Raw genomic sequence first — 27,140 nt, forward strand, 5'->3', positions numbered from 1 at the left:
TTGGAGTTGAACTCATGATGTGGCCTCTGAGCTCCTCACTCTGGGCAGGGGTGGCCACTCAAACTGTGCCTACTTCCTTCCGAGTACACTCTGAACTTGACCTCAGGGCTTACCCAGAGACCACCCCACAGGAACCACACAGGACCTTTTCACTTACCTTCCTGTAAATACATGACTGCCTGCGAATAGTTCTGCAAGGCATGATGGGTCCTTCCGAGGCTACTGTATGACACTGTCTTAGCCACCAAGTCATTCATCTGCGCGGCGATGCTCAAGTGCTGTTCTTGATAGACCACGGCCCGCTCAAAGGTGCCCAGGGATTCATAGGTGAGGCCCAGGTTCCCGTAGGCTCGGCCCTGGCAGGTGGGGTTATTGGTTTCCTCTGCTATCTGCAGATCGAGCTGGTGGTACTGCAGGGCTGTATCATATTCCCCCATCTGCTGGTAAACGCCACCGAGGCCACAGGCCGCATCACTTTCCAGAGCTCGGTCTTTCATCTCTCTAGCAATGTTCAGCTGGCGTTCAAGGCAGGAAATGGCTTGTTCGTAATTCCCTAATTGGCTGTGCAGACTTCCTAGCTCTCCATAGGCCTGGGCTTTATTAAAGGCCTCCCCGAGCTCATGGGCGACCACGAGCCTCTTTTCAAAGCACACAAGGGCTTGCTGCAAGCTCCCCATTGCCCTGTGGGGATGTAGACAGAAAAGCAATGATATTATTTTGTGCAGGTGCAGACATGCTAAAGCCCCCGAGAAAATGAAAAGCATTTGTCACTGTCACTTACTATAGAAGCTCTTAACTCCTCTTCTAGCTAAAATCTATCATGTGCCCTTAGAGTGAGATGCAGGGGAATTTCATAATCTGGAAAGCAATTCAAAAGTCATCCCTTAGTGACCTTCCCAAGAGCTTGAGATTCAATGGGATATACACCCCAGAGGAAACATAAAATATATTAATAGGCACAATGATAGCGAGTGAACTGTTTGGTTCTTTGGGCCTCCCAATTTCCACTACCGCTTAGACTATGTTTTTGAAATCACTTTACAATGGCTATAAATCTTTCACCCTGAGCTTCTCAGAGCACTCTGTGGGTGATGATTTAGCTTGACCCTTGCCCTTCCTCTACTCCAGGAGCCCTAATCCCCTGCTGATCTGGAAGGGCCGTAAATTCTGCAGACACAGACACCTTCTTGGGTTCCCCACACTCAGAAGGAAAGCATCACCTTAGCCAACAGTGTGTCTTTTCTGTGCTGCTAAGAGATGACATGGTAAGACTGGGAAGAGCAAGGATTTGGGCAGCAGACCAAGTCAGTTGTGTGGGGCACATGAATTCCTTTCCCTGAGCCTCCATTTCTGGATGATAGTAAATCCCACAGCCCATCGCAGACCATAGTAAGTGTAGAGTAATACAGGATTGCCATAAATATTAAGCAAGATATCTCTGCAAGGTGCCTAGCATGATGATGATAGGATTTTTATTTATTCACCTATTTATTCATTTATTCACTCCCACCATCTTCAGGTGGTTTTCACTAAAAGCAACAAAACGGGAGTCCACGTAATTCGCGGGTATAGATGTGTCATTAATAAACACATTCATATAATGTGAGAGACTTTCAGAAAACATCAGTTGAACTGATGCATTCACCTTTCCCGTTCCCATTATCTCTTTTATCCTGCACCTCATGAGGTAGTCAAAGAAGCATTGCATTTGCAGTCAGACAGCCCTGGGTTTGACTCTCAGCTGTCCTTAATTTTTAAGCTGCGTAACCCTGGACATCGACCTAACCCCTCTGGGTCTTAGTTTCTTCCTCCATAATTGAAGGGTAATAATAACCCTGCTAAATTCACAAAATCATTGGGGGAGCTGAATAAGATACACATGAAACTGCTTTGTAGGTAACAAGCCACCATGCAGACAGTAAGTTGCCTTTACTGTCACAGATGCTCTTAGTGCATGTGATCAACCACATCTGACCTCTGTCATCTTTACCTGTGCCCATTTCCTAGGCCCCGGTAAGCCTTAGCTTGGTCTTGCATGCGATTCAGACTCTGGGCAACAGATAAATACTGTTCGTAGTACTTGATAGCTTCCTCATAGTCACCCAGGGCCTCGTAGCAATCCCCCAGATTGCCATAGGCGCGGCCCCTGTCGAGCACGGACTCGTTTCCACTCAGCTGCTGCAGCATGGCCAGCTGCTGCTCGAAGTAGCCGATGGCTTCTTCCATCACATTCATGTTCATCTTTGTGATCCCCATGTTGCCGTAGACCTGGGCTTCCAGACTAGGGTCCTTCAGCTTCTGCCCCAGATCCAGCTGCTCTTCATAACACTTGAAGGCCATTGTGTATTTCCCAAGGGCCATGTAGACCGCAGCCAGATGCCCATGAGCTCTGCACTCCCCCGGCAAGTCACTCAGCTCCTGATAGACCTCCAGTTCCTGTGTGTGATAACCCAAGGCCTTGTCGTATTTCTGGATCATCCGGTATGCCGTGCCCAGGGCTGCATATGCACTGGCTTCCAGTCTTCTGTCCTTGACATGGTGAGCTAAGCCCAGCTGCTGCTCATAGAATTTTATTGCACCATTTATATCTTTTTTACAGATGAATATATCACCCAGGTTCCCCAGGGCTCGAAATTTAGCCTGGGAATTATTCAGCGACTGGGCTAGGGACAATAGGTACTTCTGACACTCTTCAGCTTTGCTGAAGTTCAGCAGAGCCTTGAATGCTAGGCCCAAGTTGCAGTAAGCTTTCGCCTGGCTCAACTTGTCATGAAGGTCTTTGGCCAGTGCCAGATCCTGCTCATAATATTTTACAGCCTCCTGGTAATTTCCAAGGCAGTAGTGGGCATAGCCGAGATTGTGGCAGACCTTCCCTTCTCCTTCCATGTCTTGAAGGTCAGGAGCGAGCCGGAGGTACTGTTCATAATAGGGGGCGGCCTGGACATACTCCCCCCGAGAGCAGTGGAAGTTGCCCAGGTTGCTGAGGGCCCGGGCCTCGCTCTGGATGTCACGAAGCTCCCGAGCAATATTCAGGTGGTTCTGATAATGTTGCAGGGCCCGGTCATGGGCACCCAGGGCCTGGTAAGCCACAGCCAGGTTCCCGTGTGTCGACGCCTGTGAGGCCCGGTCATTCACTTCCATGGAGATCTGCAGCTCCTGCCGGTGGTACCTGACCGCCTGGTCGTACATCCCCAGGGCATTGTAGGCATTGCCCATATTCCCATAGGCACGGCCCTGAGCAGCATAGTCACTCAGCTCCTGGGCGATGCACAGGTGTGTCTTGTGGAGTTTCAGAGCAGTATCATAATCGCCTTTCATCTGGTGTATGATTCCTAAGAAAGAGAATAAAGGAACAGAAAAAAGGTTAGAATTACTGATGAGCAGTTTGGGGGAAAAAAAAGTAATTTGCAACTCAATTTATACTCAAACACAATTCAGATGAATTAGAGAATTTAAAATAACAGAAGGTAGAATTAAATATTTATCAGCGCTCCAGAGGGGAGATAGCTTTCTAAGCTTTGAAGAAACAGAAAAAAAAACACAGACAGATTTGATTACAAAATTAAGAGGTTTTGTACTCAAATATATATCTAAAATTAAAAGGCAAACCCGACACTGAAAAATATGTGACACATATATGACAAAATCCAATAGCTATCGTGTATAAAGATTTCCAAGGTTTCACTTGGTCTGATTTAAAAAAAAAAAAATCTAAAATCAAACTCTAGTTTACTGAAATAAGCAAAGAACAGTAAGTGTGAGCAGACAACTCACATCCAAGAAATACAGAAGTAACCACAGGGGGAAAATGCTAATTTCTTTTAATAATCAAAGAAATGCAAAATAAAGCAACCCCGAAGTACCATTTTACTGCAGCTAAATTAGCAAACAAAAAATTTAAGCAGCACCCTATACTGATGAGGTTGCCTGAAATTGGTAAACACATCAGCTGCTGGACATAAACGGGAATGGCCTATGGAGAAGCAGGATGGTGAGAACCACACACGTGGTCCTGCTCAGACCCGGCAGTCCTACTCACGGGAATATAGTCTATGGAAATCATCTGACAAATGCAAAAGCTATTCACATACCAATCTTCACTGCAGCATTATAGATTAGTGAGAAATCAGAAGCATCTTAAATGGCAAACACTGGGGGACTGTAGAAGTACATTTTGGTATATCAACTCAACAGAGGATTATGTAGTCATTAAAAGATAATTATAAAGTCTGGGTAGAAAAATGAGGGAAAAGGGTTCTTACAATAATAAGCGGTTAAAAAAAAAAAAAAGGGCAGAAAACAACGCTGCATGCTCCCTGTGACAACAGCCAGGAAAATAAGTGTGTGCACATGGACAAGACCTTGAGGGGATTATGCAAAAATAGAAACTGCTTGTGAGGTGATGGGATTTGCATGATTTTTTTCTTCCAAAATTTCTTAGAATTCTGCTTTTATAGTCATTAATAACAGCATTTTAAACAACGCTCATAAACTATGCTCTAGCAGCTAAGGTACTGTTTCTACAAGCAGTTCAAAAAAAGATATATCATCGAAATAAAAAAGAGAAAGTAGTTCCAAATAAGGGATATCATCAAAGTAATTGGGAGGCACCTTTATTGAGAACCTGGTTCAATCTGGCGGGGGGGTGGTTTGGGGTGCGGAGCCCTGGAAAAGATGGACAGAATCTAGTATGCAAACAGGTTTCTCCTTGCCCTTGGGTTTGAACATACTTTTCCATGAATCAATGTGTGAGCTTTGCAGTGGTGACCAAAACCCACAGAAGTACAAAAAAGCAAAAACACCAAGCTGGGTTCTTCTTAAAAGTCTGAACTAAAAATAGACGCGCTGAGAAGCAAGCTGTCAAAATCCAGGCCCCACAATTCGCTTCTGTGACACTTTCACTGACTCACTCAGGCGCCGCCCCAGGATTTACTGTGTGTTAAGGCTCGTGGTGGGCAGCAGGGACAAACAAAGGAGATGCAAGTCTGCCCTCAGAGAGTGCGCCGGGTCATGAGGGAGCCGGTCCGGAAATGAACAATGTCAGCACACATCATAAACGCTGAAGTGAGGGGGGGCAGAAAGGAGAATGCCAGGGCCCCTCTTCTGCCCCCGTGTCCTCCCCTGCCTGGGCTGGAGGTCTGCCCTGTCACAGGACTTGCATCCATCTCTGGGTCTGGCCAGCTTTTGGATGTTAGCTCGACTCGGGGTACTGGATACATCATTCAGTCCCTCTGAGCTTTTCATAGTTCGTCTATGAAGTGAGGAAAAGAATCATCTCGAAGCCAGGCTTAGAGGGCAGTAGTGAGGATCAAATGAAATCACGTATGTGTGAGTGCACTGTAACTGCAGATTGGAATTCAGGTATTAGTCACTGAAATTACTACATGCTTCTGTGAATTCTCAAGGTGGTAGAGTTTAAACAAATGATGGTAATTATTCTGGGTATTTTCTTAGAGGAGTAAAGTATTGCATAATTTAAAAATAACTAAGTAAATCATGGTCCTCTATACGATGGAATAACATAGTGTCATTAAAAATGGTGAAGTAGGAAAAAAAATACCCTGAGTCTCTCCCAGAACAAATGATTTAATTAAAAAATGATGAAGTCGAAGAGGATATATTGACATGGGAAAAATTATAATATATTAATGGAATATATGGTCACAAAACAGTATATTGTAATAAAAACATTAATGGATGTATATACATGTATGTTTACATTTATGTGTCTACATACAGTGTAGAATTTATTTAAATGTTAACAGTAGTAATCTTTGGGTGGTAGAACTGCCATTTTTTTTCCATTTTGTTTCTCTGTATTTTAAGTGTTTTTTTTTTTTTTCTCTAAGGAATGTATAGCACTTGATTTAAAAATTAATGAAAGGATTTTTAAAACTCTGATCCAACAAGCAAAGTAACATTCGTGGGGATTGGGTCTGGTCACTCCCCTGGGCTGGAGATGTCATTGGTATCCTTGCTGGAAGGATGCGGTTTTTCAGAACCTGTCTCAAGGTTAGAAACTCTAAGCTACCCAAGAGGCAATATCTTAGCATCACCTGGAACTGCATGAGTGTTGAAAAATGATTAGTGACAAACATTTCAGTTCTGAAGACCTGAATTTGACCTGTATTCCTAAACTGCTTTTATGTAAAGAGAAAATTTTTAGATTTCAATTTCCGGGAATCCTTCAAGGAAATGAATCATTTATTCCCTCTGTCTTCACTTTCTGCGTTTCTAAAATGAGAGGGAAAAATATCTGCCCAGACAAGAGTCCACAGTTAGGAACAGAGCCAGAGCCTGGGGTAGGGGCGGGGAAGGGGGCAAGAGCTGGGGCGCCCACATCTCCCTCTGAGCACCTTCTCCCACAGCAAGGCCTTCGCGCAGATTTTTTTTTTCTTTTTCCCTCACAGCTTTTAGATTTCTTTGCAAGTGTTTTTTCTTTTAAGCCAATATGATCATTACTTGGTTCCCAGGATGATGTTAAAAAGAAACAAGCAGCGTGAGCCCTTCAGAGAAGGCAATGGGGGAAGCTCAGGTAAACTTTCATGCTCCCTGACACCAAGGACACAGGTCTCTCTTGCTAGCCCCCTACCCTCTCCACTTGTACACCAGCCTACAGGAAACTTGCTAAGTATCTGGATGGCGAACTATCATGGAAAAGCAGAACTTTAAGTCAGCAGTTCTGTTTTACAAGCCCGGCTCCTACCTCGTTCAGCTGGGTACCTTTGAGATGGTCACTTTAATTCCATGAGGCTTTTTTCCTTTTTTTTTTTTTTTCCTTTTTTTTGAAGAGAGAGAGCACGTGCATATGCACACATGTGAGCAGGGGGGTGAGGGGAAGGGGAGAGGCAGAGGGAGATGGAGAGAGCATCTGAAGCAGATTCCATGTCCAGCATGGACCCCGATGCAGAGCTTAACCTCACAACCTTGAGATCATGACCTGAGCCAAAACCGAGTCAGTTGCTTAACCGAATGAGCCACGCAGGCGCCCCTCCTTTTCTTTTCTAACTGAAACTTTTTTGGTGTTTTTGTTTTCTTATTAAAGTTGGGTTATGCTACGTCAAAGAAAAGGTATGAGAAACATAATGGTATATATCAGTATGCTTTGTAACCTCCAGCATGGTATCTGAACATGGTACAAGCAGTATTTAGAGAGTGACAGAAAGGAAAAGGAATTCCAGGTTTCCTCTCATGGCCTCAAGAGTCTGGTCTAGTTAATAGGGAGCAGTTGGGATGATAATGGCTACCCAGGGTTCAGTGAGATGTGAAAGAAACTGCCTGCTGGAGATGGCAAAATGATCTGACCCCCGGCCAGCTTGCCCACACACTCGCCTTCTTTCTCCCCTTCCTCCTCATCTGACACTTCCGAGGCTCTCTAAAGAATCAGGCAGATTCTCAAAAACAAAGACTTCCGGACATGAGCAAGCATAGGAGGCAATGGGCCTGGCTGAGATGGGGATTTCTTTTCATCCGCCCTGCGTCTCTACTGTCCCAGCCTCTCTGCCAGCCTGAAGAATTCTGAACAGAGCATTACACACTCTTGGCAGCCGTTCTCTTTGTTGAGGCAACATAAAAGCAGCCCTGAGAACTGCCAGCAGAGTGACTGCACATGCTGAGGAGATAATCTGCAGATCCTCCTTCCCTTTCGAGACCACAGCTTGATTTTCCAGGGCCGTCACTCAGATGAAGACTTACAGAGAGCCTGTCAGCAGGGGTGTGCTAGGTGACAACGTGCTGCAGGGAGGGGGATTAAACGAAGATTAGTGGGGCAGAAGAGCCTCACAAAGCTGAGTTCCCACAAGGGCGTGCGGAGAAAGGACACATGGATATGGATTTATAGATCACCATGGTGGGCCTCTACCCTGGGGACAGGAATGGTCACTGCCTGGGAATAGTAACACCTACATGAAGTGCTGAGTGAGGACCCAGGAGATCATGCTCACGAGAAGCCGGCACAGGTGACTCGGACACAGTAAATGCTCAACTTGGTTTGCTTCCTATTATTAACCATTACCAGCAAAGACCAAGGGAGTTGTGACCATGATGGGCCTAGCAGAATTTCTGCTTAAATGAGAACATTTAGTATTAAAAAAAAAAAAAATGAGAACATTTAGTGTTTCCGCAGGAACTTCTGCCTGACTTCTCTCTTGTGAATTCTCTGAAAGGAGGGCCCCAGTGTATTTCCACCAACAGTGGAGGCGCTCTTCTCATTTACTGAAAATAGCATTGCTCTGATTATTGATAGTATGGGATCTAAATGGGGCTTTAAGAGCTCATCGGTCCTTTCTCGAAGTTTTCCAAGAGCTTAGCTTCTGCCCCACCCTAGCCAAAGCCCCAGCCACTCTCAGGAGACACGAGCTGTGGGAGCTAGAAGGGGCCCTCCTATGGTGTCAACTTATAAATGACAGAGCCCAGGTCCAGTGAGAGGAAGTGAGGTCTTGGCAGAGCTGCGGGAGGTACTCTTGACCCACACACCCTCAGCCGTACCAGCCCATCCAAGATAAGCAGGAGGCATCAAGGAACTGTTATTAATAGTGTCCTAGGTGTAACATGGGCCAGCACCTGTGCTAAAAGTTCTCATCTATTAGAAACACACCCAGGAGGGGCGCCTGGGTGGCTCAGTGGGTTAAAGCTTCTGTCTTCGGCTCAGGTCATGATCTCAGGGTCCTGGGATCGAGCCCCACATCGGGTTCTCTGCTCAGTGGGGAGCCTGCTTCCCCCTCTCTCTCTGTCTGCCTCTCTGCTTACTTGTGATCTCTCTCTGTCAAATAAATAAATAAATTCTTAAAAAAAAAAAAAAAACGAAAAGAAAAGAAAAGAAACACACCCAGGAGTATTTACAGGTGAAACAACATGGTTTCCTTTCAAAAACACTCTAGCAGAGGGGGAAAGTGAGCCCGTGTGGGTGGGTGGGTGGGTGTATGAAACAAGATTAGCAATGTATTTCTTTTTTTTTAGCAAAATGTTGATAACTGAGTTATGAGTACGTGGGGGTTTGTTATTCTATTCCTTCTGTGTGTGTGTGTGCGCGCGTGAAACATTCCATAAGAGAAAATTAAATCAAATAATCAAGATATGCAGAGAGATCTGTATGACACATTCTCCTATTGTTCCTTCTGGATCAGGAAACTTCCTCATAGCTATGTCCCGATGGGATATTTAAGTTCATTTGTCTGTCCGTAGAACCTCAGGAGAGAAAGAAATCAGCTGCTCACCGGCATGCCTACACAAGCCAGCCTCCATGTCCTTCTCCAGGCTGGGAAGACTCACAGTGACACGGTGTCTTGTCCCACTGCTTTGATTTCTTTACAGACACAATATTTAATTTTACCTTTAATTTCAAAGGCTCCTAATGGATAGGATGACATTTTGCCAGTCCAACAGGCAAGGGTGGTGGGGAGGGAAGGTGTTTCCACCGGAACAGCGGACAAACGTGCTTAATACAAACAGTGCTGTGTATTCGCAGCTGCTCCCCCAACGCTCTCCACCAGGAAGAATAGCCCCAGTTTCTTTGGGGCACCCATTATTTCAGCTCTCTAGGTTCCCCAGATCCTCTACCTCTCAAGTTGTCACACAGAGTTTGTCCACATAGCACCTAAAATATCCCAAGGCTTGGAGTGGGGAGGAAGGGACAGACCTGCTTAGTAAACAGATGGCTGGCATCAAAGGCATGAGAGCAAAGTGCTCTGTGTTAGAAATGCAACCGACTGGATGTTTTATCTCATTTTCAGGTTATTATTTATTAGCCTAGAGACAAGCTCATTATTTTTGCCAGTGGAGGACAGCAAAGGTACAGAAATTTTTAAATGCAGATAATTTTAAAATTATCTCTCATGTGATTTCAGCTACAAGCATCTTCCTGGTACAAAAGCTTTTCCTGAAAACCAGTGCCTGCCCTTCTACTTGATAATCTCAGGCACACCTCAAATCAATCCTGTGAGGGGCACCTGGGTGGCTCAGTGGGTTAAGCCTCTGCCCTCGGCTCAGGTCATGGTCTCAGGGTCCTGGGATCGAGTCCTGCATCGGGCTCTCTGCTCAGCGGGGAGCCTGCTTCCCCCTCTCTCTCTGCCTGTTTCTCTGCCTACTTGTGATCTCTCTCTGTCAAATAAATAAAGAAAATCTTAAAAAAAAAAAAAATCCTGTGAGATCACTACTGCAGTCTCAGAGACCCAGAAGTTTCAAGAACTCACTCAGGCCCATACAGCTCTATGTGGCAGAATGGATACTGGACCCTAGGTTCTTCTGACTTAGGAATCCGTGCTTTCACCTGTTCCCCAGAATGAAGCTGGACTGCCTTCTAGTGAAAGGTGGTCATAACTTTGCACCTACTTCTCCTATATTAATGTTCATATACTGTTGTGGCGAACCAATCTCGTGGCAGCTATATGAGGACAGATTGCTGGTCTGGCTAAATCTGTATCTGGAGCAGTGAAGTGTACATTAGCAGGCGGGAAATGCTAAGAGGTGCAGGAATGCAGTAGGAGGAGGCAGATGTAATCCGTCGTGTGGGCGTCACCTCTGGAGAACTCTCGGGCCATCACGTGTCTCTTCTGCCACCATTTATCTTAATTACATCTGTCTACTTTTTTCTACCCAACCCACCAGGCTCTTCTTGTTCTTGCAAAGGGTAAGTGAAGTTAAGGGGCTGTTATCTTCTGTTTCAACAGCAATTTGAGCTGTCTTCTGTGGCACTGAGAGTTCTTCTGTCCCAGATACCGACTGCCCTCCCCTTTTGTTTCATTCCAGAGGAGCCCACTACAGTAGTAAGGTCAAGGAAATCCCTGCACACGCCTCCTCTGCCTCACACAGACAGACTCCACCGGAAAGTATCTGCCTTTTTCTCCCCAACCCCGCCCCTGCTTTATTGAGGCATAACTGACAAAACTGTATATATTTAAAGTATATAATGTGATGATTTGATATACACATTCACTGTGAGACGATTACCACAATCAAGTTAATTAACACATCCATCACCCTTTTTTGCGGTGAGAATACTTAAGATCTACTCTGTTAGTAAATTCCAAGTATACCTTCAGTATTATTAACTGTAGCCGCCATGCTGTATGTTAGAACCTCAGAACTTACTCCTCTGATAACCAAACTTGGAGGAAATAGAATGCAGCTGGAAGAGAAACAGAGAGGCCCTATTTGCTCAATCTCTAGCCCTTAAGGCTCTCTTTAGGCTGAATGGAGGCCCCGTCCGCTTCTCTGCAGCCCCCTCTTGCCACTGTCCCAAAGGCGTGGGCTGAATGACAGTGACAAGAAGCCAGCCTGGAGCTCATGGAGCCCAGTTACTTCACTGCTTCCATCCTTGGCTCCACTTCCTCCTCCCTCGGAGAGTTAAAAACCAAGACTGCAGGTGAATAGCTCAGAAATTCCCCAGGCCTGTTTGGCTGTAAATCCTAAGGCAGTGGGGAAGATTAATTGTGCCATGAAGTAGGGGAAGTAATAATTAAACCTATTAAAAAGGAGGTGGCTGGAGAGGGGTGCTCCGGAGATGGATGATGAGGTAGGAAGTGCTAGGCACAGTCATCCCTAACGGCTGAGGTCAGGCCACGGAGAGAGAACTTGGTGGGAAGCCCAGAGCGGAGTGAAAAATTCGCTGGGCCTGCCTGGCCAAGGCCTGCCATTAGTCACTGTTTGGAGAAGGCACAGTGTGGCTGGTTCTCATTCTGGATCACAATAAGAGGAGGGAGGCACCCTCATAAGTTAACAATGCAGAGAATGTTACAGGGAGTTAATTTCAATATGAAACAAACACTTCTTTTGTTTCAAGGTCTGGGGTGGAATCCCTGAAATGCAGAGATAACTGCTTCTGCTTCTCCCTTGAGCTGAGCCTCTAAAAACTGCACCAGTTCCACTTCCCTGGAAAACTTTCGGAGTCCCTCTGGCTAGCAAAGAAAAGCGTGGACCCATTTTAAATGGCAGAGACAAACTTTGCCAATCCAACGCCAACCCAGCCATCCCTGCCCAGTGCTCCCTATGCAATCCCAGCCAAGCAGAAGCCCCGCCAGCCCTTCTGCTTGGTCCCACCCTGCCTTGTATGCCTGACTTTCTCATCCCCTTTGCTTGGTTTGGACTGCCTCCCCCCCCCCCCCCCCACACTGTGGGAGCCTTTACTCCTGTTCCCTGCTCTGGTTCTCTTCTATATCCAGATGCGTATTTCGTACTCAGGAGAAGTCAGGCACGGCCAAGTGACTTGTTTTGCCCAACAGAATATGAGGAGAAGCAATGTGTTCCTTCCAGACAGAAGCACTTAAGAGCTGGACTACGATATTCCCTGTTCTCTCTTCCCCTGCCTGCCGGACTGCAGAAGCTATGTGTTCCAGATGGTGCTGCTGGAGAAGATGGAGCCATGGGAGGCCGGGATTAGTGAGGTGCATCCTGAGTGTTATGTGAATCTGGTGGCCGGTGTGTGAAGATAAACTCTCCTGTTTTGGACCACTAAGATCTGGGGCTATTGTTACTTACTGTAACAGACCCCAGCCATCATCATGGACGTACCATCCAATAACAACCCTCCAAGCCTTTGCTCTAACCTACAATTTTCAACTGTCCTTAGAAAGTCCATGTCAGGGACGCCTGGGTGGCTCAGTGGGTTAAGCCACTGTCTTCGGCTCGGGTCATGATCCCAGGGTCCTGGGATCGAGCCCCAAATCGGGCTCTCTGCTCAGCAGGGAGCCTGCTTCCTCCTCTCTCTCTGCCTGCCTCTCTGCCTGCTTGTCATCTCTCTCTGTCAAATAAATAAATAAAATCTTAAAAAAAAAAAAAAAAAAAAAAGAAAGAAAGTCCATGTCAGAGGAGAGACACCTATTAATAGAAGTCTCCAAGGGCACTTTTGAGTCATCCACACCTCTGGATGTCCTGAATCCTAGCCCTGAATCAAGTGAGACCGCTAAAATCTATAAATCTGAGCCAAACGAACTTGACCCACACTGAACAGGCTTTAGTGAATTGAGGTTTCATCTTAATGCCCTAGGGTTAGTTGATTTTTTTAATTCAAGTCTATTATTAGAAAAAGCACCCTAAAATCAATTATAATCTTTGCTGCTAAAATTTTAGTTACATTATACATTTTGTTACCATAATCCCATAAATAAAATGTCTCTTGAAAAATTTCTTTTAGGATTCAGCTTTCCTTCCCCTAAGGAATTCTATGCTCCCATCTTTTGGATAATAAGAATTATGTGTTTCTTTTTTTGCTTTGGCCACAAGGAAGCTCTCACTTAAATATGAAACTCTAACAACCATGTTAGCCTCTGTTGGGCTCTTTTCCCTGACCTTGGTTTCCTACTTTTATTTCCCTGATCTTGGTTTTGTATTTCTATAGCATCATCATTTGATATGGTAAAATCCTTTATAGAATGAAACACATAATAGACAAGCAAGCAAGAAAAATCTCTTACATCTGTTACGTGCTCAGCTGACTTTGCCTCAGTAATCTGCCTACCCCTCAGCTTGCCATTTCTCCAGTTTGCTGCTATTTGTTTTGTGGGCCCTGTCCTACCAGCTTTAATAACCCTGCAGTGCCCATTGCTTGATATAGTGCTTTATGCTGGACAGACGCTGTGACCAGAACGGTAATCTCCCTATTTCTGGCCCTGCCTCTTCACTGTCTCATGCTCTCAAGAAAGTAAGTAGTTTTCCTAGCCTCTAGTTTGCCTCTACCTCGGATGACAATCAGGAAGATCAAATACAAGTGAATGATGAGGTATGACACTCTGTTTTCCAGGGGGTGGGATTATTCCATACAGCTTCAGTGACCACAGTCCTCAATATTACAAATAACAAAATCAAAATAGGCCACTCCTTCTACCATTATTTTACTACAGAGTGTTATTTGTTCTAGGTCTTAGATGCCATCATATTTCCAAAGTGAGCACACCGAAGGGAACTTGGCAACACCTCATTTCATCCACTAAGGATGCAAAATTATGGGCTCTGAGAATATTATAGTCAAGCTTTGCAGGTGACATGAGAATGGGGCCCATTTCCTGAAGGGTTTCAGTGTCTGCATGTCAAAGAAGAGACTCCCCCCTCCCCAAGGACATTTGAATATGAGATGGGGCATTTTTGATTGTCACACTATCTGGGAGCCCAACAGCCTGCGCCATGTGGGAAGACTCCAGCACAATGAAGAACTATCGCACACCCAAATGCCAGTACAGCGCATTGAGAAACACTGGATAATCTGGGGTGATTTTACACCAGGGCACTAATTAATAATCTGAGGGGAAAAAAAAGACCCACAACTTTGTTTCTGTCCTGTCATTCAGCTGAAGTTGTTAAAATCAATCATGAAAATTAATTAATTGGGGAGTATTTTGACTGATATCCAATAATTTAAGCAAAACACCATGAAACGAGGATCCTTAATTCTAAAATCTGGCTTACTGACCAACTGCCTTCACCAGTTTCTTACCTGTGGAATGTCATTCATTGAAAAGATAAATGAAAAGACATCTATAAGGGTGCCTAACTGGCTTGGTCAGAAGAGCCTGGGACTCCTGATCTTGGGGTCATGAGTTCGAGCCCCATGTTGGGTGGAGGGATTATTTAAATTAAAAGTTAGAAAAAAATTTTTTAAATGGGGGCACATTAAAAAATGGTTCAGTTGGTTAAGCACTCAACTCTTGATCTCAGATCAGGTCTTAAATTTTTTTTTTAATTTTTTATTTTTTATAAACATATATTTTTATCCCCAGGGGTACAGGTCTGTGAATCACCAGGTTTACACACTTCACAGCACTCACCAAAGCACATACCCTCCCCAATGTCCATAATCCCACCCCCCTTCTCCCAAACCCCCTGCCCCCAGGTCTTAAAATTTTTTTTTAAATATTTATTTTTAAAGTAAAAAATTTTAAGTAAAAATACTTAAAAAATACTTAAAATATTTATAAAAAATAAATAATAAAAAAATAAAGGATACCTACATATGGGCTGCCTCCCAATTTCATCAGGATAATTAAAAAGGGAGAGGGGAGCCCTTACTACGTAATAAAAAGAGTAATAGCACTAATAAATGACAATCCTATACAAAATTCTCCTTTGTGACCTCATTCAATATCTGACACCAACAACCAGCTCTGTGGCTCCCAAATATGCAATTCCAGCTCAGACTTCTCTCTCAAGCATCGGTTTCTTAAATCTAACTGCCTACTGGATGGACAGACCTCAGGTAACCTAAAACTCGACGTTTCCAAAACTGTTTGTAGAATTGTGGAACAGAATTGAAAGCCATTTCATGACACTTGTCAGTTCTCAAAGTTCTTGGGTCTCCATTAAAGGACTCAAGGACAAAAAAGCAGGGTGGCCGGGGCTGCTTTTGAAGACACTCACTGAAGCCACAGGGTCATAAAGTTACAGAGCTCAGACTTGAACTCACCTGAGCCCACTGCCTGCCAGCCCGGCACTTTCCCCTTGAGTGACTTTGTTCCTCTGAGGGTCTGAGGCAGCAACGGGTGCAGAATTCAGCTGTGCAATCTGGGGGAAGGACAAAGCCCATCCCCCAGGGATGCATCACTCCCTCGGCCCATAGAGGAGGAGAGGATGTACCCAGACCAACAGGGAGCCCTGGAAACAGACAGGGAAAGGGAGGAGCAGCAGAAGAGCCGGCCAAAAGAACAGCCCTTCAGAAATGATTTCACTTTGCAAATTCAATTGCAAAGACAGATGGATTTTCTAGCCAGGCTGGAGAACAAATTATAAAATCTGCTTTCCCAAGGCAATCGGGTCTGAAAAGCTTCATTTTAAAAATTCACACTGGATAGAAAACTCAAACTCAATGATTGTGTGAAGTGTTCTAGCTAGATTAAGCATAATGCTATCAAAACAAGTGATTCATATATTCTGCTCATTTTTCTATTAGTACATGGGCTTTTGGTGAGGGCAATTTCAAAAACATGGAAAAGAGGAAGATAGGATTAAAATTGTGATCCATTTACTGCTTTCAGCTTTTCTTCCCTTTCTGCTTAATTGAGAGGGATTTACTTAGGAAATTAGAGGCTCCTGAGGCTGACTCACTCGTGCATATCACAGAGATGATATTTAAACATGTCTTACTAGAAAGCTCTTGTGAACTGCTTTAAATCTGAAACCTCATTTACCTCCTTTATTCAAACTATAGACTCACAGGGTAAGAGGAACCCATAGAAATCACTGAAACTCGGGCTTCCCAGAACATTTGTCAGTTCTTGACATGTCTTAACCCTGCTACATCAGGAAAGGGTGGGTCCCCGTCTGTCTATCTGGCCAACCACTTCTTCCAAGTACATATAAATAAAAGAACCACCTAATCTCTCCCCCTCTGATTACATACAGGAACACTAATGCAGAATATTATCAGTGTCAATATCCAGAGCAGACAGTTTTAAAGCTTCTGCGGTTTTCTTTGCATCCTCTTGGTGTGCAAATTTTTACATTATTCAGATTCTATAATGATAAAAATTGAACATAATAATCTCAAAAATGTTTGTTCAATTATAAAAATAATACATGTTCAAAAATCCTTCTGTAAGATAGCAAAGTTTGGCTCACTCAACACCCATTTTCAACTCTCTTCTTTCTCCCTAGCTGTCTGGAGCCAGCTCCCTACTACTGGCTGTGGGGCTGGAAAGCTAAATATTCTCTTTCCCAATCTCCCTTGCAGTTAGGATTGGTCAAGTGACACTATTGTGGTCAGCAGACAAAAGCAGGAGTGTGCTAGCATTGTAGAAAAATGCTTCTGAGTCTTTAGAAAAATTGTTTCTCTGAAATAACTAAGAAGATACAGAAGCAGCTGGCTCAGCATGTCAGGCTTCTGATGTGAACAAGTCATAATGCCTGGAGGCTCAGCAGCCACCATGTGACCACGAGGACGAGCATAAAGGACCAGCATGAGTGAAGGCCAGGAGAGTTAAATGCAGAGTAATAGGCCCGGTCATCCTTAACCTCTGAATCAATGTCAGATATCTCACATTTACCGTTTTGTGAGAAAAATAAGCCCCTATTTGTTTAAGCCTTTTACATCAGATTTCCTGTTTCTTTGCCAAAGGATTGCTGCTACCATATTTAATGAAGAAAAACTACCTTACTTTGTGACTGGTCTGAAATAATCATTACTAACATCCTAGCATAGTTCCTGACAATCTGTTTCTGTGTTGTTGTCAATTGTTTGGGTTATATTATTGAGATCATATTACATGTACGGATTTTTAAATATAATTAAAACAAGACCAGGTCCTTAAAGGAAGATAATGATAAAAAAGATTTTGAAGACAGATGATACCTGCCAGCAGGTCTTTGTTTACCATTAGGACATTTAATATGGGTTTAAAGGATGTAGACTATCATTTCTCAAATTTCTTGGTAATGAAAATGGCCATTATGTTGCTAAGCTCTGTGTTACAGAATAAAAGAACATTTTCAGTTCAGTAACTCTTCTGACAGTGTTTTCACAATGTAAAAGTAACTAAGCCTTCGTAGGAAGTGTTGAGTCAGGAGAATATCAGTTAAGGCTTTCAGGGGTATCACACTGGATGAGAGATTCCATTTGAGATCAGAGGTGAAGGATGTGGTGAAAGAAACACATTTCCTGGTATTGGTCAAGGATCCCAAGAAAGGGCCATTGACAGAAACATGGCAGGTTCAAATTTCTCTTGGCAGAAGAAGCCACCTTCCAGCAAGCCAACCAACTGAAGTGTGGGAGCAAGATGAGAAAAAGAAGACCCTTAAGCCCTCTGCTAATACCTCCTAATTCCTGTCTTCATCTCTTTGTTCTTTTCTTCTATATTCTAGCAGAGCTTATTCCCCACGACGCTGACTCAGTTTCCCACTGTATCAGTTACATTCAATTCTACTTTTATTGCAGATTTTACATGGTTAGGTTCCTTGCAGTTCTTCTTTTGATAACCCATGTTCTTTTGCATCTGACCCTCTTCTCACCATATCAGCCTGCATTCTCCTTATGATTTCCTACTTCTATTTCATGTCTTTTTGTACCTACTAAGGGTGCCAAACTTGTAAACTTTTCTCTTAGTACTTACAGTGGATAATTCTTTTTTTTTTTAAGATTTTATTTATTTATTTGACAGAGATCACAAGTAGGCAGAGAAACAGGCAGAAGGGGGGGTGGAGGAAGCAGGCTCCCTGCTGAGCAGCCAGCCCCATGCGGGGCTCAATCCTAGGACCCTGGGATCATGACCTGAGCAGAAGGCAGAGGCTTTAACCCATTGAGCCACCCAGGCGCCCCACAGTGGATAATTCTTAAAGGTCCGCTTACCTTCGGAGAATCAACATTGCCTCTCCCTTATTCTATAACAATTTTCCATTTCTATTTTTTTTTCCTGTTTGACCTTTAAGTAAAGCAAGCTGTATCTAATATCTACTCATAAATAATGGTCTATGCTCCAGTGAGATTTGGCCCCATTCTCCATGTGCTTGGGTGCTGGTCAAATCCTGTTCTCCAATCTATAGTCAAATGACAGAAAGATGATAAAGATAGTGTCGAGCTCAATCCCACTATATAGTAATATCTATTTCAATAGCTAAAATTATTGAGAACTTACGATGTGCCAGGCACTGTTCTAGGTATTTTATATGTGTTAGTGTAATTCTCACAAGAGCATATGAGTTAAGAACTGTAATTACACTCACATTCCAGATGAGTCACAGAAAGGTTAAGGAATTTACCCAAGATCATACAACTAGAAAGTAGCAAGCTGGGATTTGAACCCAGGCAGTCCAATTCTAAATTTCAAGTTCTTAACCAGTATATTTGATAGCTTCTAAGAGCATTTGGGCAATAAACCAATGCTTCTGTGAGCAGGATCTAGGTAAAGATGGAATCTAAGGAGGCACTATCTATGTCTAGTGACTTTTTTTTTTTTTAAAGATTTTATTTGTCAGAGAAAGAGAGAGAGAGAGAGTATGCACACAAACAGGGGCAGGTGCTGGCAGAGGGAGAAGCAGACTCCCTGTTGGGCAAGGAGCCTGACACAGGACTCGATCCCAGGACCGTTGGATCATGACCTGAGCCGAAGGCAGCAGCTTAAGTGACTGAGCCACCCAGGTGTCCCTACCCAGTGACTAAATCATCTCTTGATTGCTCACCTGAGATCCAGTCATGGGTCTCCAGGTGTCTCAGGCTTTCGCTTCATCAATTTGGGATTGGGGTGGGGGAAGGTTATTCTTTAAGACAAAGTCCCACAGGCTCCCCAATCCTGAAAAGATGGATTCTAAAATGCTTATCCAGCCTAGTCTTCCATGTCTCACCAGTGTGAACCCTCCACTCCAGCTAGCTCTCCTCCATGTTCTTCAAAGGAGTAAAATGAATTCATTGCACACCCTGGAGAAATAATAGCAGTGGTAATTATGATGACTGAGTGGTACATAGATCTTGCCTCCAAAGAGCTCACTATGCTCTCATCTCTCTCTTCCCTTTATCTTTATAGTATTACTCGGAGGGATGCGAGGTTATTAATCATTCATCTTCCAGATGGAGAAATTGAAGTACAAAGAAGGGGAGCAACCTACTCAAAGTCAAACAGCTGGTTACTGTTAGTGTGTACCTGTTTCCTATCTCATCTCTTTAGGATCAGGTCCTGAGAGCCCTCCAGAGTGAAAAATAACTTGATTTATTCATCTCTGTTGGCCTGGACATAATTTGCTAAACTGCCTTTATCATTCTTTCAGCAAACATTTACTGTAGTGCCACAGTGGGTATCAGGGATAAGAGATGATGAACACAAGGTGCCTGCTCACAGCCTGAGTGGGGAGGCAGGATCACAGCATAGGGGAGTTTGCACAGGAACGAAGATGCCTGCAAACAACACACAAAGCCTCCAAGCGCAGCTCCGTGCTCTCTCTGAGGACCACTGATGCTGCGTAAGTCTCTTCTTCTGAGTGGGGGGGGGGGGGGGATAAAAAGTGCTTTCCCACCTTGAACTTCCTATAGATCAATACCGTGTTTGCTGACAAAAAGAGGATTCATATTTCTTTTTAATATGTGCTTATCTGCGATGGTTCATGAAGGTCGGTTTGAAAAAAAGGTTTGTCACCAATCACTAATAAGACATGTTAATTGGCTTAATGGTGATTTAAAAAAAATAGTTAATGAAATCTATTTGGCATACAAGTGAATTTATAAGTAATTCAAAAATGCTTTAAACATACCCATCCGTTCAATTTTTAAGATGTTGCATAGCTCATTACAAAAAACTGGGTAAGAAACAAAAGGATGAGCGTTCTCTTATGAGGCAACTGCATAAATTAGGTGGAAAAAAAAATTCCACACTTGGGGCTTAGAGACTGCACATCCCTGTCTACGATCCTTAGAGGGTCTGGGGAAATGGAAATTAAAAAGCAGCAAAGTCACTGTATTCTGTTTCTGAAAGACACTGTACCCCTGAGGCAGAAAGCAACACACGACAGAAGAGGGAACACCTTGTCCTCGAGCGGACTGCAGAGGCGAGGAGAGAGAGGAGTTCAGCTCTGCGGAGAGGCAGGTGTGAGCATTTTCTACACTGACCGGAGTCCCCCGGTTTCTGAAGTAAGGAAACCCAGCCTGATAACAGTTCTTAAACGACATGGTGCCAGGTGTGGCCAGTGAAGGACGAGCCTTGTTCCCCAAAAGGATGAGTGGCCTTTCCTTAATACAATGAGGTCATCTAATCATGAAACCATTTAATCTACTTATTAGTCTGGACTCTGGATATAACCCTGCCAATGGATCAAAATTACAGATGTAACTGCGGTTGGCTTGGCCATGGGGAGCTATGGGTTTCCAGGGTTTTACAAACCAGCGTTTGGGAGGAGGTTAATCCAGGTTCCATATTCCTCTTCATGTCCTGCTCTCTGCAACAGTTCCCTTAAATACAGAGGTGCGAACTCAGTATTTCCACAAAAATAATGGCAGTTCTTCAGGTCTGTTGACCTGAAGAGTCACTTTCTAGTGCCTGTACTATGTAAATTTAGATTGAAAAAGGAAAGGTTCTATGCCTTACCCTTCTAGTGGGGAGGGCTGCTGTTCTGTCTACTATAGGGTCACAGCAAAGTAATCATCTAGTTTTGTGTTTTCTGTACCTTGCTCCACAGAGCAGCTGTGTCCCATGAGAAGCTAACAGATGTCTTGAGACACATGTGTCTTCCATGGTCAATTGTATGTGAAGCCCTGGATTAAGCAAAGTTAATACAGGACTTCTCAGAGCTTTTCAGACGCTAATATCTGCAGGATGAATTTCCTGAAGGGGGATCTGGTATCCTGAATTATTTCTTCACAGAAAGCCTTACATCTCCCAGAAGGGGGTTTCTATAGAACAGTTTGTGATCTTGTCAGCTTACAAAAATCTTCTAATAAAGTAAAACACTTATTGTTTGGATTGATTTTTAAAAGGTTTGATATAACTATAATCATTACAAAGTCAAGCCCTATTACAAGTGTGTTACTAAATAAAAATCTTTTTTAAAAAAGGTGGGGGGAGGGTACCTGGGTGGCTCAGTCATTAAGCGTCTGCCTTCAGCTCAGGTCATGATTCTGGGGTCCTGGGATCAAGCCCCACATCGGGCTCCCTGCTCAGCGGGGAGCCTGCTTCTCCCTCTTTCACTCCTCCTATTTGCGTTCCCTCTCTCACTGTTTCTCTGTCAGACAAATAAAAATCTTTAAAAAAAAAAAAAAAAGTGTGTTACTCATGGGAAGAACCACCAGTGGGTCACAAGGCCTGGGAGACACAGATAACTTTTCTCTAGGCTAGGCTGAGAAACACTGTCCAAGTCAGAATCAGTCATTTTGCTGAAATTTTGATAAATGAGAGCATTTACAGCAGAGGGTCTCTAAGAAGCATAACTACATTATTTCACTGAGTGTACAGATACAACTTAAGGATCACCCCAAGGTGGGGCTTTTAAATACTTTTTTTTTTTTTTAAGATTTTATTTATTGTCAGAAAGAGAGGGAGCGAGCACATGCAGACAGAGTGGCAGGAAGAGACAGAGAGAGAAGCAGGCTTCCTGCTGAGCAAGGAGCCCGATGTGGGACTCAAGCCCAGGCTGGGATCATGACCTGAGCTGAAGGCAGCTGCTTAACCAGCTGAGCCACCCAGGCATCCCTTTTAAATACTTTTTAAAGTACAAAATGGTAGCAACAAACAACCAGTCTCCCCTGATCCCTGTTCCTCAACAACAAACACAGGAGTTCCTCAACGTTTCATTAGACATGCACTGTCCAGTATGGTAGCCACTGACTGCATGTGACTTCTGAGCACTTGAAATGTGGCTCATCTGGGGGCGCCTGGGTGGCTCAGTTGGTTAAATGGCTGCCTTTGGCTCAAGTCATGATCCCAGAGTCACTGGATGGAGCCCCAGGGTCAGGCTTCCTGCTCAGCGGGGAGTCTGTTCCTCCACCAGCTCCTGCTCTCACTTTCTCTAATAAATAAAATCTTAAAAAGAAAAGAAATGTGGCTAGTCAGAATTGAGATGTGTTATAATATAAAATACATGTGTGTGGGGTGGTCTGGGTGGCTTAGTCAGTTACGCGTCAGACCCTTGATTTCTGCTTAGGTCGGGATCTCAAGTCATGAGATCCGAGCCCCGCCTGGAGCTCCATGCTGGGGATAGAGCTTGCTTGAGTTTCTTCCTCTCCCTGTGCCTTTCCCCTGCCCTCCCCTCGCCCTGCGTGCATGTATACACACTCTCCCCCTCTCTCTCAAAATAAAATAAACACAGGACTCCAAAGACTTGGTATGAAAAAAAGAATACAAAATACATTAATTTTCATATTGATTACATGCTGAAATGACAGTATTTTTTATGTATTGTTAAACAAAATATATTATTAAAATCAATCTCGCCTTTTCTTACCTTTTAAGATGTGGCTGCTAGAAAAATTTAAATTACAAACGTGGCTCACATTATCTATTGGGCTTTGCTGCTCTGTCCGTTCATCTACCCTTCAAGACTGTGAGCTCTGTGAGGCAGATGACCTTATCTTCTTCATTCTTAGAGTTCAGTGTCTGGCTCACATCAGAGCCTCTGGAAGTCTTTGTTGAACTAACTTGAATTCCCAGGGATTGACTCCATTGGGTTAGATTCTCCCTCTTATTAGAAAGTGTGACTCTTTAGAGTTAGTCTCTCCTTCTTATTAGAAAGTGTGGAAACCACATGGGCTGTTTGACATTATTTTGAGTTGAATCAAAGCTCCGCCAAATTGCTTACTTTCTCTGAACCTCAGTTTGCTCCCCTGAGAAATACGGTAAGGTAACAAGTAAATAAAATATTTCTGTAAAGCACACAGACAGATCCTGTTGCCAAATGATAGAGGATTATGATTTTGCTATTTTAAACACTTCTGTGCCTAATACTTGAGACCCACTTGCAGACTTACACACAAGATTTTAAGTAAGCTTGAAGCTGAGGGCCAGGCTGTATAAGGAATAAGATAAGAGACCTGTGCTCATCATAAAGACAGCGGAATATGTTTATCTGCCTTTAGACATTTAGCCATATCTCAGTGGCCAATTTCTCTCTCCCTGAATGCAGTGCGATTGTTGTGTTTAACAATGCATGAAATGCTTTAGGTATTTATTTATCTCATTGCCCCGGCATGCTCAGTGGCCAGCAGCCTCACAGTCTACCTGCTCAACAAGTGAACTGAGGCAGGTGAGTGGTCCCCTGATGGAGGTCCTGTCAACAGGGCAAACACAGAGCCATCCAATCTGTCTGCAAACCAGTGGGTCTCAACCTTGGGAAACATATTCGAATTATATGAGGAGCTTTTAAAAATTCCATTGCCAGGCCCAGCCCCCAGATGAATTAAATCAGAACCTTTGAGGGTGAGTGCCATGGTCTGAGGGCCCACATCCCTGCCATGTTCATGTGTGGAAGCCCTGACCCCCAAAAGGTGAGAGTATTAGAAGGTGAGGCCTTTGGAAGATGATTAGGTCATGCGGGTGGAGTCCTCATGAATAGGATTCGTGCCTTATAAAACAGTCTCCAGCAAGATCCTTAGTCCCTTCTGCTATGACCTGGAAAGAGGTCACCCAACCACACCCAACCATGCTGGCACCTTCATCTCAGACTTCTTTATTTTAAGATTTTATGTATTTATTTGAGAAAGAAAGAGAATACAAGCAGGGAAAAGGGAGAAGCAGACTCCCTGCTGAGCAGTGAGCCCGACTTGCTTGCAACTCGATCCCAGCACCCTGGGATCATGACCTGAGCTGAAGGCAGACGCTTAACCAACTGAGCCACCCAGGTGTCCCTTTTCCTTTTCTTTATTTTCTAAAGGTTTTATTTTTAAGTAATCTCTACACCCAATGTGGGGTTCAAACTCACAACCCTGAGATCAAGACAAGAGTCACATGCCCTACCGACTGAGCCAACCAGGTGACTTCCCCTCATCTCAGACTTCTACCCTTTGGAACTGTAAGCAGTAAGTTTCTGTTTAGAAGCTACCCAATCTCTGATATTTTGTTATAGCAGCTCAAACACAGGCGAGTGGACATCAGTGTTTTATAACGCCCCACAGGCGATTCTAAAATGCAGCCAAGACGGAAGTCCACTGTAGTTATTCCTTCTCATTCCAGAATGTTCTTGAATACTTGCAAAAAGCAGGGCCTCTGAGAATAGGGAATTATCCAGGCTCTAGCATTTCTTGGCTGTGTGATCTTGGGTGAGTTACTTCCCCTCTTGAGCTATGTTTACCTCAACAGTTAAATGCAGCTAATAATACCTCCCTCCTGAGGTGTGGTGAGGATAAATGAATCTGGTCACCTATGCAGAGTGACTGGTGCATAAGTGGGGGCTTAAGGAATGACAACTGCTACCGTCATTATTTCCCTCACCTCAGGGGAAATGACTCCTGCATGCACTAAGGTCAATATCACTTTCTCCTATCTTCATGCTACGCTGGCAGGGCAGATGATGCACATAAAAGTACTTTGCAGACCAAGACTTCTCAAGCCTTAATGTGGATCAGAATCACAGGGGACCTTGTTAACATACAGAAGCTGATTTCCCAGGTCTGAGGTGGGGCTGAGGGTATGCATTTCTAATAAGCTCCCAGGAGATAAGATACCACTGATCCATGGGCCACACTTTGAGTACCAAGACTGTAAATGGGGAGCTCTTTACGGCAGTGAAGCACTACTAGTATCTCCTTAACAGACCGTTGGGAAATATCATCATATACCTACTCTCTTGAGTCGTCAAATATTTTTACTTTGAAAGACTTTGTAAAAAGTTTAACACCTATAAAGAAACCAGTGTAAGTCAGAGATCCTGTATGATAAGCTAAAAGGTTTAAGCTCAGTGTTTTTCTCCTTACAGTCTTTTCCTTTTTGCGATTAGTCGGCATTGAATTCAACTTCAGGAACACACATCTGAGTTGTAAGAGTGCGGAAAACACACTGGCCCTTATTTTTTCCCAAGAATTAAAGATATTTCTCCCTTTGTTTGCTCCTGAGGAAAAGCAGAAGATCCATTACTAATTCCAGGGAGCGCTAGGCTTCTCCCACCACATTTGCAATGTGACAATAAATTGCTTCTCTGATGCTTCAGAAACCTAACCCGTTTTGTCTTTGTAACGACAGTGGTGTTTCCTAACATCAATAGTTTTGTTTTAGCGTAATAATCTTATGTTAAAATAATCTGTGTGTGCCCTATCGCAATGATAGTGGAATTTTTGTTTTATACATATGTATCCAGTTTTACATACAATTATGTCCCCAAACTGGGCATAAGGGGACACCCGGGTGGCTCAGCCAGTTAAGCGACTGACTCTTGGTTTCGGCTCAGGTCATGATCTCAGAGTCCTGAGGTCAAGCCATGTAGGGCTTGATGCTCAACATAGTCTGCTTGTCCCTCTCCTTCTGCTTCTCCCCCACCCCCACCCCTGCAGAATAAATAAAATCTTAAAAAAAATGTTTAAAGAAAAAACTGGGCATAAGAAACCAAGTCCTATTGGGGTGCCTGGGTGGCTCAGTGGGTTAAGCCTCTGCCTTCGGCTCAGGTCATGATCTCAGGGTCTTGGGATTGAGCCCCACATCAGGCTCTCTGCTAAGCAGGGAGTCTGCTTCCCCCTCTGTCTGCCTGCCTCTCTGCCTACTTGTGATCTCTTTCTTTCTGTCAAATAAATAAATAAAATCTTAAAAAAAAAAAAAAAAAAGAAAGAAACCAAGTCCTATTTTTGATGCAGAAAAACAGCTGACTAATTAAGGTGTCTATGTAAAATAATTTTGAAAACCACCCTTGAAAGTCGACTCTGTCTTTTGGAAAACCTGGATTTCCATTTTGCTACACAAAATGGAGTGACTCACTTCAATTGGTGATCACTTCTACAGAGCTTCCTCTAGTCCTGTGGGTTCTGCTTTTTTGGGGAATACAACTTCGCCACCAAAGAGGAACAGGCATTTCAGTGCTCTGGGACAACAGCTACAACAGCCAGGATGCCCAACACACATGTGTGTGTGCACGCGAGCACGCACACACACACAGGTGGTGCCTGTGTATAAGGATGTGATTCAGTGCTAGGCGCTGGGGGTGTTCAGGCAAGGACCATGAGTAAAAAGATCCAAGAAGGCCTTTTTTATTTAAAAGATGTATCGGATAATTGGGTATTATGTTGAGAGGGTTGGTTCTGTTTATAAGCTTAAAAAACAAAGTTTCTCTAAGGTAAATATTTTTTTGGCTAAAAACCAGTTCCCTGATCAATTTTATGAGATTTCTATATACTACCATGTACCAACTCTGTGACCTTGAGTAAACTGCTTACCTTCCCTAAGCCTCAGTTTTCATATCCATAAAAGGGTCATAACACCTACAACAAAAGGCTGTTCTAAAGATTGAGAGGCACATTAAGGGCACAGCACCTGGTATAGATTCAGCGCTCAATAAACGGTAGCTATTATAGTTTTTATTATATGGCACTGAATACTCAATTGGTTGTTCTGATTATTTTCTTCTGTCCCTGGACTAATCTGTAAAACAGCAGTGGGGGAAGACACCACTCATTATTCAAAAGACAGAGAAATTTTGATTTCATAAAATTGTGGCCATTATGCAAAATAAGCTACAGACAGACCATTAGTGCTATGACATCTCCGTGACCACAGTCTCCAAGGGTCACACGCTGGGGGAAAAGGAAAAATGTTCATCTACATGCA

General features: G+C 43.7%; 1 protein-coding gene across 7 annotated transcripts in view; it reads right to left on the reverse strand.

The window, feature by feature from the left end:
- The window catches only part of TTC28 (tetratricopeptide repeat domain 28), a 641,796-nt gene that overhangs the window by 112,413 nt on the left and 502,243 nt on the right, over nt 1-27,140 (reverse strand). For all 7 annotated transcript variants that reach the window (XM_045081529.1, XM_045081528.1, XM_013063444.2 and 4 more), the window contains 2 exons: nt 1,991-3,332; nt 158-681 (listed from right to left, as the gene is read on the reverse strand). In XM_045081529.1, coding sequence (XP_044937464.1) covers nt 158-681; nt 1,991-3,332 — 1,866 coding nt within the window. The remainder of the gene's footprint in view (nt 1-157; nt 682-1,990; nt 3,333-27,140) is intronic.

Source organism: Mustela putorius, unplaced genomic scaffold (assembly GCF_011764305.1).
Source record: "Mustela putorius furo isolate JIRA1106 unplaced genomic scaffold, ASM1176430v1.1 tig00000578_pilon_pilon_pilon, whole genome shotgun sequence".
Lineage (NCBI taxonomy): Eukaryota > Metazoa > Chordata > Mammalia > Carnivora > Mustelidae > Mustela > Mustela putorius.